The sequence below is a fragment of the Aptenodytes forsteri genome, unplaced genomic scaffold (genome assembly GCF_000699145.1).
Source record: "Aptenodytes forsteri isolate BGI_AS27 unplaced genomic scaffold, ASM69914v1 Scaffold100, whole genome shotgun sequence".
Classification (NCBI taxonomy): domain Eukaryota; kingdom Metazoa; phylum Chordata; class Aves; order Sphenisciformes; family Spheniscidae; genus Aptenodytes; species Aptenodytes forsteri.
Genome location: NW_008796216.1, coordinates 3041565 through 3053154, shown reverse-complemented (window position 1 = coordinate 3053154; position 11590 = coordinate 3041565). Strand labels below are relative to the sequence as shown.

At 37.8% G+C, this 11590-nt stretch overlaps 1 protein-coding gene across 1 annotated transcript in view; it reads right to left on the bottom strand.

Annotated features, from left to right (window-relative positions):
* The window catches only part of CSMD1 (CUB and Sushi multiple domains 1), a 1345565-nt gene that overhangs the window by 710389 nt on the left and 623586 nt on the right, over nucleotides 1-11590 (bottom strand). The window contains 1 exon segment of the mRNA XM_019474454.1: nucleotides 9557-9751. Coding sequence (XP_019329999.1) covers nucleotides 9557-9751 — 195 coding nt within the window.

Here is an 11590-nt window from a genome sequence, read left to right as displayed (position 1 = left end):
GGGTGCATCAAGCACAGCATAGCTAGCTGGTTGAGGGAGGTGATTGTCCCACTCTACACTGCACTGGTGCAGCCCCACCTCAAGTACTGTGTGCAGTTTTGGCCTGCTCAACATAAGAAGGACATCAAACTATTAGAGTGTGTCCAGAAGAGAGTGACCAGGATGGTGAAAAGTCTCGAGGGCAAGACGTATGAGGAGCGGCTGAGGTCACTTGGTTTGTTCAGCTTGGAGAAGAGAAGGCTGAGGGGTGACCTCATCACAGTCTACAACTTCCTCAAGATGGGCAGCAGAGGAGGAGGTGCTGATCTCTCACTGGTGACTTGCAACAGGACATGAGGAAATGGAATGAAGCTGTGTCAGGGGAAGTTCAGACTGGACATTAGGAGAAGGTTCTTCACTGAGAGGGTGGTTGGTCACTGGAACAGGCTTCCCAAATGGTCACAGCACCAAGCCTATCAGAGTTCAAGGAGCGTCTGGATGACGCTCTTAGTCATATGGTTTAGTTGTAGGTAGTCCTGCGAAGAGCAGGGAGTTGGACTCGATGACCCTTATGGGTCTCTTCCAACTTGAGATATTCTATGATTCTATGATTTGTTCAATTCTTTATTAAATGGAATTTTTCTGTAGTTCATTTGTGAAAAAGTAGATAATTGTACCTCGTTTAATAAAATTCTTCAGTGCAGAAAACACATCTATGAAATAATCATGAATGACTACTTTCACAGATATATGCTTTGGATATTTTGGAAACGGTTAATATAAGGAATTAGTTAAATGACTTTTTGAAATAAGGCTTTAAAATTACCATTTTAAAATGTCTTACTGATAAAAACCTAAAAACAAGCCATAGTATATCAATGCCAAGTTTAAAAATAAATTTTAGTATGTTAGTGTCAACTGTCAAGCTGCTAAACTGCCAGATTCATAAAGACCAAAAACATCGCTAAATGTTACAATGGTGTAGCACTACACAATCATCAGACAACTCATTGATCTAGTTCCAACTGGCAGCCAGCTCTTTGGCCATCAAAATATTCACCTCTACTTGCTAATCTTCTTTAATATTTTAGTTTTTTATAGACTTTAGTTTGAATAGGTAAAAGCCAACACCTGTGCTTCTTTTCTGTGTTTTGAAAAATAGAAACTTGTCAGAAGGGTTTTTTTTCTATCAACACTTGAATCCAGATGTACTGCATCCCAGATAAGTGCTCTAATCAGTTTGCCTCCCTTTCTCAATTTCTCTCTTGCTGTTGATCAACTTCACATAAATTAAACACTCATTAGACCATGCATCTAAGACGAATTTTCTTTCTCTCTCCAGGGTTTTCAAAGGACACTTAAAAATTATTTGGATTGCTCTCCAAGTAGAATGGGATTTATTTTGTTAAAATTTCAGAAATTATTGTCGTTTAGGTAAATAGTGTCTATTTTACGTATATTAAAATGTCAGATTTCTCACTTCAAGTTAATAGTATGTACAAAATAGAAATGCAGAAATTGTGCAACTTTAGGCACCTGTGTGCACCCATTGCAGCTGTAGCACTACTCTGAACATTTTAGGTTTGACGTTTCAGTGAGCTCGATGTAAGCAGACCCCAGTAGGGTTGTCCTGTAGTTATTGGCCCTGACAATACTGGACTCAGTGGGGTAGTCTTGTACTTCCTGGGGCTTGAGATTGTTCTGTTTTTTGTTTGTAAACATTGTGCTTAATTTAGTAGCCTTTTACAATTCTTATTTATTCTATCATATCAGTTTGTTATATTACAAAGACCTATTCCCCCTCCATCCACTCTGGAAAGGAAATCTGATCTATTAGTCAACAAAGTTATAAATTTTGAATAAGACAGAAATAGTGGTGGACAAACTATTTGCCAACCTGACAGAAAAGTTCCATTATTAACTGATAGTACGTGCTTGAGCAAACTTAAAATCAAAACCCCAACTCTGCCACCTTTTTCATGCAAAAACTTGGTCTTAAGAGAGGATAGCTAGATGAAGAAGTTTAAAAATTAATCAACAGTCTAATCTCATACTCTCTCCCACAGAAATAAAAAATCAGTCTTCTGGATATCTTGTAAAGACTCTCTTCTTTTTCAATTAAGTATCCTAAGCTGTTTTCCAGTGATATGATTAACTTTCACTTGAGAATATATTTTTTATTTTAACATTGATAATGATCCCTTAAAATAACAGTCTACAACAAATTAATAGTAAAGCACTAATTTTGAAGCAAAAAGAGAAAAGGCTGAATTCTTTGAGGGCAAATTAATGACTGTTGCAGATTTTACTTTTTTTTTTTTTTTTTTTTTTAATAATTAGGAAAGTTAATCCAGTTATTCCCAGAAGTCTCCATGCAGTTATGAAATCCTTCATCTTCTTATGACTGCCCCTGAGGTTTGTTTTTCATTTTTAGTAAATCGTATCTTTCTCTGATGTTAACTTTGCTCATGTTCCTAATGGTCAGACTGAAGTCCTCTTTTTCATTCTTTGACTTTAGTGTATCATTCTGGGTACCTTCACTGTGTTTTCATTGTACTGTTCATCTCATTTTTCACTTCATGTTCCTGTGTTCCAGGTGCCTTATTCACAGATCCAGCTTTGACCTGGCATCTTTTCATTTTTTTATTGGGTCCCTCCATACGTACTGATACATGTTAGAACAAGAATAAATAAACATAAATATGTGTATATGTAAATATATATGCACTTATAGACACATACACACACATACATATATAAGAAAGAATACTCGTAGCTGTGTCCATATCTCCACTGGGTGTGATCTAGTCAGTCCTGCACTAAGAAATTATACAGTATATCCTATCTGCTTTTCCTGAAACACTTGTCTGACTTCTTATTTGACTAGTCACAATGAGTTTCATTCAAATTTCATCTCAGTGTAAACACTGCACCAATTCAGATTATTCTGAAAGTGAACAAAATTAGTCAGGCAGGAATCTGCCATGTCACTCTAAAAATTAGATTTGGGAAAATATTCTCACTTTATCGTGTAATGCTACATCAATAAGCAGAATTGTTGGGAAATTTTCTTTTTCTTTCCCTTTATTTTTTCTTTTTTTTTTTTTTTATAAACATGGATAAATGATGGGATCAGGACATCTTTTTTCCCTCCTTAAACTTGTAAAATCATATTAGTCTGAACCTCAGAGGCTGAGAAGAAATTACATCAGAGAATTACTTGCTACCTCAGAAAGTATGGATAACACCAAAAATGCCAATTTCTCTTTGCTAGATGTTTTAAAAAAATCAGCTCTGAATCTCTGTATTTAGTTTATCTTACACTATGCTGAATCATAAACTCTTCTTCCTTTTTCCCTTTATCTATTCTAAGAATACCTTCTTGATTATATATTCTTCACCAAAGTATTTCTCCAATAATATTTCTTAAATCTGGAACCTGATTACTTATTACTTGATCCTTTTGGACCTTTCTGACATATGATCTCTTTTACTGGTTTGTCTTCTTTATTTATTCTTTATTTTCCCTCCAATAATTGGGTGTCTTTTTAATGATATTACATGTTCTTTCCCTCACAGCTATTTTCATTGTGAGAAAAAGCTTACCATTGTAATATCACTAATCCAATTTGTATTCCTGATGTTAGCTTCATAAAAATCTAGACTCGTGCAACTACAATCAACTAGGGATTCTCAAAATTACTGAGAATTGAGAACCTAATTATACAAAGTTCGTTTAGAAGTAGTCACATATCATAAATCAGCTATTAATGGAGTTACTGCAGGGAATGAAATTAACTTTCAAAATGTTTCAGACTTGTACTGCACAGTATTTCAACCTCAAGATAAAGAAGGCAAATGTTTTGGGTGACATTATTATATAGCAGCCAAGATTGAGACAACAAAGACCTTTTTAATTCTCAGGACAAAAAGCAGAATAACAGAATTTAGGTGGGCCATTGATTCTCCCTGTCAATTTTTGTAAGCCACCTATACGATTTTTTTCAGAAACTCATGGTAAACTTCTTGGTCAACTTCTAATAGCAGAAAAGTCCATGGTTACTCTTACTTACCATATGGAAAAACAGGACTAAGTTTTAATAATTACTTCATCTTTTCAGAATTTGCCTTTGACCCCTTCTTTGGGTTCCGTTTTCTATTTAGGGGGGACTGTTTTCTATCTTTTTCAGTTTGAAAGTTGCCATATTTTCACACACACAAAAAATCATAGTTTATTGGAAGAAAACAGAAAAAAAAGATAAAGCAAATATCTTGACAGTCAAATTAACTAAACTTTCTAAAAATTCCATTGACTGCACCTTTGATTTCTGTTCAGAGTTCGTTCTAAGCCATCAATGAATCTGCGGTACAGTTCAGCTCCACCACCCTCCACATGATTATACTTTAAAGAGACAACTTCTGAAACTGAGTAGCAGCCAGAGAAACAAAACGGCAGATAAGAGTCAATGCTGTCTACATCCTCCTGGAAGCTTAGTAATTCACTCTGAATTTTTCTAGCAGAAACAGCATTTGTACAATTAGACAATGTCTAAATTGCTGGACACCAGCTTCTTAATGCTTCTGAAAATATTAAGCAACAAAATATTAAGCAACAAAATTGCAGAAAATAGTAATTTGCCAGCATCAACAAAGCTAGGGAAACATACCACAGAGAGCAAGGTGGTTATGATTTTTTAGTATATAAACCGCGTAGCTTTATTTAACTCTGCTATATTATCTTGCATGGATGCCATTAAATTAGTTTACGATGGCAAGAAAGAAGAATACCATCTGGAAACAAAACTGTAAAAAAAGGTGCTTTCACGGAAAAGACCAAGGTTCTTAGAGAAACAACAGGGGAACATTTCTTGCTTGAAGACATAGTGAATGGAAAGGGCTACCTCATGGCATATGTTCCAGACTGATAAAATGAAATAAAATAAGGAATGTCTAAACTCCCTCATCAAATCCACATTCCACATGAACTCTAAAAGGCCACTAATGCAATGGCTCAGTTCACATAAATCATTAACTGTGAAATAACTTTTCTGTTATGGTTCTCATTTCTTGACAGAAGATACACAGAAAACTTTGGATTCCATGTAAATTCTACACGGGGTTTAGGACCCCGCTTGCATTTTTATTAATAGGTTAAATTCACAGTTACAATTTATGAACAAAATTTCAGTCCTGTTAGAGATATTTATATGCAGCGAACACCACCAAAACAGGCAGTATCTGCAGAACTGGAACAAACATTTAGTAGACACTGACAACACCATTAACTTATGACATGCATATTTTTCTGAAAACTGTTTACTACCTCTTATTAGAAGGACAAAAAAACCCATCTAAGATCAGACAACTGAAAGGTTAGAAAATTTTTGCTTTCTTCCTGTTTTCAAAGCACTGGTAAAAGAAATCTTCATTGCGGACTGATTGAAATCAGATACAAACAACAGACATGACCCTAATCTCCGTTGTTTTTTTGATTATTAACTCAGAGCTGCGTTCAGCTCAGCTCTGGGGCCCCCAACATAAGAAGGACATGGACATGTTGGAGCGAGTCCAGAGGAGGGCCACAAAGATGATCAGAGGGCTGGAGCACCTCTCCTATGAAAACAGGCTCAGAGAGTTGGAGTTGTTCAGCCTGGAGAAGAGAAGGCTCCGGGGAGACCTTATAGCAGCCTTCCAGTACCTGAAGGGGGCCTAATAGAAAGCTGGAGAGGGACTTTTTACAAGGGCATGTAATGGCTTTAGGATAGGACAAGGGGTAATGGCTTTAAACTGAAAGAGGGTAGATTTAGACTAGATATAAGGAAGAAATTCTTCACTATCATAGTGAAGGGTGGTGAGGCACTGGAAAAAGGTTGCCCAGAGAAGTTGTGGTCTAGTGGAAGGTGTCCCTGCTCATTGCAGGGGGGTTGGAACTAGATGACCTTTAAAGGTCCCTTCCAACCCAAACCATTCTGTGATTCTATGATTCTTGTATTTATTTTGGAGCACAGAAATTTATAAAATATTTCTTTGCTGTAAAGAATTACATTATAAGACCCTTCAGTCACAAGAAACTTTTACAAATTATTACAGAAGAAAATGACTACCCTTTGTTGCTCAACCACATGGGTACCAGTAATACTGCCAAGGGAAAATTTGAGCAGTAAAGGGTGTCCACAGGGCTTGGGATTAGGGTGAAAAGCACAGGAGACCAGAAGAGTTCTCCTTAATGCAAGGAGAAAAGCTCCGGCAGGAGCATCAGATTCCTGCAGAACAACACTTGACTAAGCAGCTGGTGCTAGGCAACAGGGCTTTGACTTCTTTGACCACAGGATCCTCTTCAAGGAACCAGGGCAGCAGGGGAGACATGGGATCTGCCTGGCTGAATGGGGCAACAGGTTCGCTGACCTAGTGGGAAGAGCTCTAAACTAAGTTTGTCAGGGATGCAGGCCAAAACCTACAGGTAAGTGGGAGAACAGGCCCAGGGAAGAACACATGGGATAGGGCAATGAATGTTTCTCTCCCTCCCCTTCAGAAAGCAACATGACTGGAAGCCCAATTGAAGTGCCTGTGCACAAAAATGTGCTGCATGGGAAGCAAACTGGACAAACTGGAAGTGCATGTACAGTCACAGAACTGTGGTGTCATTGAGATTACAGAGACTTAGTGGGACAGCTCACCTGACCGGAGAGCTGCAATGGATAGACACAGGCTCTTAGGAAAAGCATGAAGAAAAGGAGAGGCTGCACCCTACACAAAGGAGGGTCTTGAATGAACAGAGCCCTGCTGCACAACAGGCAACAAGCTCGTTGAGTTCCTGCAGGCTAGAATGAGAAGGAGAAGCCAAGAGGGAGGTCATTATGGTGAACATCTGCTACAGACCATCTGATCAAGAAGTGGTCAAAACCTTTAAACAACAGAATTTTCCCAACCACAGGCTCTGGTTCCCATGTGAGACTTTAACCATCCCAACATCTGTGTGGTGGTAGGATAGCAGAGGGCAAGCAATCCACTAGATTTCTGAGTTCACTGGGAAGAATTTTTTTAATGCAGGCACTGGACATGCCAACTAGGTGTAGGAACAAAGAACCATTCAAGTAAGTGATATTCAACAGCAGCTGTGGTTACAATAACCATGAGCTGAAGATCCTGAGGGAAGTGAGGAAGGCAAGTAGTAGAATAAACTTCTTGGACTTCAGCAGAGCAGATTTGAATTTATTTGTGAAGTGGTAAACAAGCTTTCATGGGCTTATGTCTTAAAGGACTAAAAGGCCCAGGAGAGCTTGTTTGACTTCAAGGGCAGCTTCCTCAAAGCCCAAGAATGATGCATCTATTTATGTACATAAATGAGTAGACATAGCAGGAGGCTGCTGCGGCTGAGCAGGAAATTCCTGACTAAGGTGTTTTAACTGAAATGCAAAAAAAAAAACCCACCAGTGTACAAAATGTGAAAGCAGGGACAAGCTACTTGAAAGGAATATAGAAGTGTTGCTCAGGAATGCATGGATAGAAGGAGGAAGGACAAAGCTCAGATGGAATGAAACTGGTGAGGAATGTGAAAAGTAGTCATTCTAGAAAAGATTCTGTAGGTATATCAACAACAAAAGGAAAATGAAGGACATGGTGGCCTGCTGCTCAGTGGGGTAAGTGACCTTGTGATGAAGACACAGAAAAGGCTGAGGCACTCTGTGTCCCTTTTGCTTATCTCTTCATTAGCAAAAGCTGCCCTCAGGCCTCCCAATTCTCAATAAAATGGAGAAGCTTTGGGAAGAAAAGTAGTAGTCACAGCACAGGAGAAACAATACAAGGAACTATAGAAGTAAACAGGATATGTGCAAGTTCATGGTACTTAACAGTGTGCACCTAAGGGTTCTTGGTGTGCCACACTGTGAGGCTGCTCTGTATCGTCTTTGAAAGGTTGTGACAAAGGTGATTCCCAATGACTGGAAAAAAGATAATTTTTCATTGCTCATTTGCAAAAAAAGCAAGGATACTAGCAACTGTATATCTGTCAAGTTCACCTCAGACCTCCAGAAAATTATGGTGAAAGTGTTTATAAAAAACGTTCCCAAGCACACAAAGGACAAAAAGGTGAACAGGAACAGCCAGCTTTTGCCAATGCATATCATCCTTGGCTACCTGACTGCTTTCTTTGGTGAAAGGATTTAGCTTGACAGTAACAAAGTTTTCACAACACATTTCCCCACTATATCCTTGTAGTCAAATTGAGGGCATATGGACTGTATGGGCGGACTATTATGTGAGTGAAAAATTGTCTGGATCATCAGGCTCAGACAGCAGAGGCCAGTTGTTTAAAGTCAAGCTAGTGGTCAGTTACTTGCAGCATTCCCCAGGGATTGAAACTGGGCTCAATTTATATAATATCTTCACCATGAGTCTGTAGTATGGGATTGAATACACCCTTACAAGGTTTGCAGATGGCACCCTGAAGGGCAGGACTGCCATTCAGACAGGCTTTGACAAGCTGGAAGAACGACAGGAATCTCATGAAATTCCAAAACAGAAATGCAAATTCCTGTACCTGGAACAGGATCATCCCATGAAAAAAATATTTGCTAGGTGGCAGCTGTGACAAAATGACATGAGGTCCTGGTGAAACACAAGCTGAGTCAGTGATGCACTTTTGCAGCATTGAAGGCTTACCTCATATTGGGCTGCACAAGCAAGAACATAGCCAACAGCTAAAGAAAGAGAGTTAAAGAGAGTTCATCTACTTGACACTCAGGAGGCCCCATCTGGAATGCTGTGTCCACCCTAGGGTCCCCCAGTACAAAAGAGACACTGACATTGACAGACTAGAACAAGTCCAGAGAAGGGCCACTAAGATGGTTAAGATGCTGAAGAACATGATGTATGAGACTAAAGAATGAGGGAAATGGATTTTTCAGCCTGGACAAGAGGAGGCTATGAGAAAATCTAACTGCACTGTTTAGTTTAGGAAAGATGGAGGCAGAATCTTTTCATAGGTCCACAACAAGAGAAGAGAAAATGGACATAATCTGTAAAAAGATAATTCAAATTGGACATGAGAATGAGGGCAGCTAGGCACTACAACAGGTTTCCAGAGAGGCTTTAGAATCTCCTTCTATGGAGATATTAAAATTTCAACTGGGCAAAGCCCTGAGCAGCCTGACCTAACTTTGAAGTTATCCATACTTTGAAGCAGGAGTTGGACTCAAAGGGATTGGACCACCAGCGGTCCCCTTCAGAGATTATATGGTTGAAGATTTCAAGCTTCTCCTTCCTGACGGAAAGTTTCCAAATGCAGAAACTTGCAAAAGCATTTGCTAGGTCCTGCCATCAAATTGCTATAGCTATCCCCCATGTAAATGAGAAGGAAAAAAAGATCAGTAGATAACAGCTACCTCTGAATGTAAAGTCTGGAGAGTCATTGCTTCTGAACTGTGATTACAGTTTTAAATTGTGTAGATATTTAGACAGTACATTAGTATATTTACATTTAGAAAGTAAAAAAAAAAACCTTCAAAATAAGTTTATTTAATCTGCTGTTTTATTATTGTCTTAATATTTTAAAGATATTTCATGTCTTTATTTTTACCTCTGCAAAAAGGAACTGGAAAATCCCATGATGCACCATTTCCAGGACTCACAATACATGTCAACATGGCATGGCCTTCTAGGATGTAACCAGAGATACAGCTATATCGGATTTTATCTCCAATGTTGAATCTTGTTCCATGAAGTACTCCTTTAGGTATTTCTCCTGGATTGCCACAAGTATGACTAGGTAATACTGCCAAAAGAAAGAAGGAAAAATGTTACAGTTAAAATCTGCAGAACGAAGTAATAAATACTTGTTAAACAATTGTAATTAAATAATTGCTTTTATTATTATTTTAAAAACAGTATTCCTTATACAAATAAGGCAAAATTAGGCTAGGGAATGTACTTTCACAAAACATTTCAGTTTATAACAGACATCATCACTTTCAAAGTTAATTTCAAACTCAGTTCTTGGTTTAACAGTCCTTCAGTGAAGTTCTTTACAGATCTATTTTCAAACAAAATATCCTATAAATCTTGCTGTTTCTCCCAAAACTCTGAATAAAGAAGGTACTTAATGTACATTTTCCTTTTAGTTGATAGAATAGCAATTTAAAAGAATCTAATAATTAACTGTTCTCTGACAGTAAATTAAAGTCTAAATTGTATTTTAAAAGTTTGATTTTCTGCTTATTTTCAAATTACTCCAGTTTTTACCAAATAAAGTAAGTCAATCTTTGTTAATAGAAACAAAATTTGAAGGAAACAGTGACTAAGCAGTGACATTGGGCTGAAATGAATGCACATACTTATTTTCTTTTTTACTGCAGAAAATTACTACCATTTGTAACCATTAGTTATTTGGTAGAAATTGTCTTAACTAGTTATCAGTTTAAAGATGATACTGCTCCACCTAGGAAAAGCGAAAGTGTGTATTGGGGAGGAGGAAAATTGAACTGTTTTTGTTCTCGATCTCATTTGTAAGTTATTATTGGCATGCTATTCCTTTCATTGAAGTAGTACAAATTAAAATTGTTTAATTTACTTTAGAGCAGAACAAATAAGTGCAGAAAGCTGAAATATGTCATGAACAGAGCACAAAAGGTAGATGTGTTCATCAAAGAATTGGTGGTCTCAAAAGCTCACATGTAATTCAGGTATCATTTCAGAAACCACGTTTCATGGACAAATTCTTTCACCCCGTACTTCTCTCTTTCCTTACTCTACCTCCCTGCAGAATAAACAAAACCATACTAACCTCACTAACCTGCACGTTGAGAGGATTAATTACTCAATACGTGCACATCCTCAGAGTGTTATAAAGCATTATATCAATATACCAATGTTAATTAAGCCCCATTATACCATGTAAATTAAATTATTGAATGTATACCCTTAATTCATTACTCAAACAGTTAGTCACACTGGCATTTAAATGATCATAATTACACTTAAGTTACAACCCAAATTATATAGGACAATTTTGAAAAGGCGAAAAAACATAAAGCTAAAAAAATTAAAAGAGAACACTTTCACCTACAACATCCTTTTATGAGAAAAATCCCAAAATCTTCTATAAATATTAACAAGGTAACAAAAGCCACATGCACTCTAATGAATGATGAGTTAGATGAATGTGCTACCAGAGTTGCAGATCAGAGATCTAAGATTTCTGTGCATTACAGGAACTACTTAAGGTTGCTGAATGAGTAGCTAACAAAGCTAGAAGCAAACTTTTGTGCTGTTTCAGCAGCCTTAAGAGAATAGGTTATTTATTTGGATGTGCTCATGCACATTGGAAAGAGAGTCAGTATTTGATTCACATATATGAGAATGAATGCATATAAAATAAAGTGATTTTAAGAGATCAGAATAATTGGAATAAAATAAAGATACTATGTTACATTCCAAAAATGGAACATTATCACAACAAGCCACCGAGGCGAAGGGCTCCGGAGCGGAGGATCGCGACGGGGGACCCTTCCTGAAGCGGCAAAAAACCGCGGCCAAACCCGCGAAAAGCAAAAGCGCAGGGAGCGAGAGGGAGCCCCAGCCCCCCCATTCCCCGAGCCGGAGGAGGGCGTTCCTG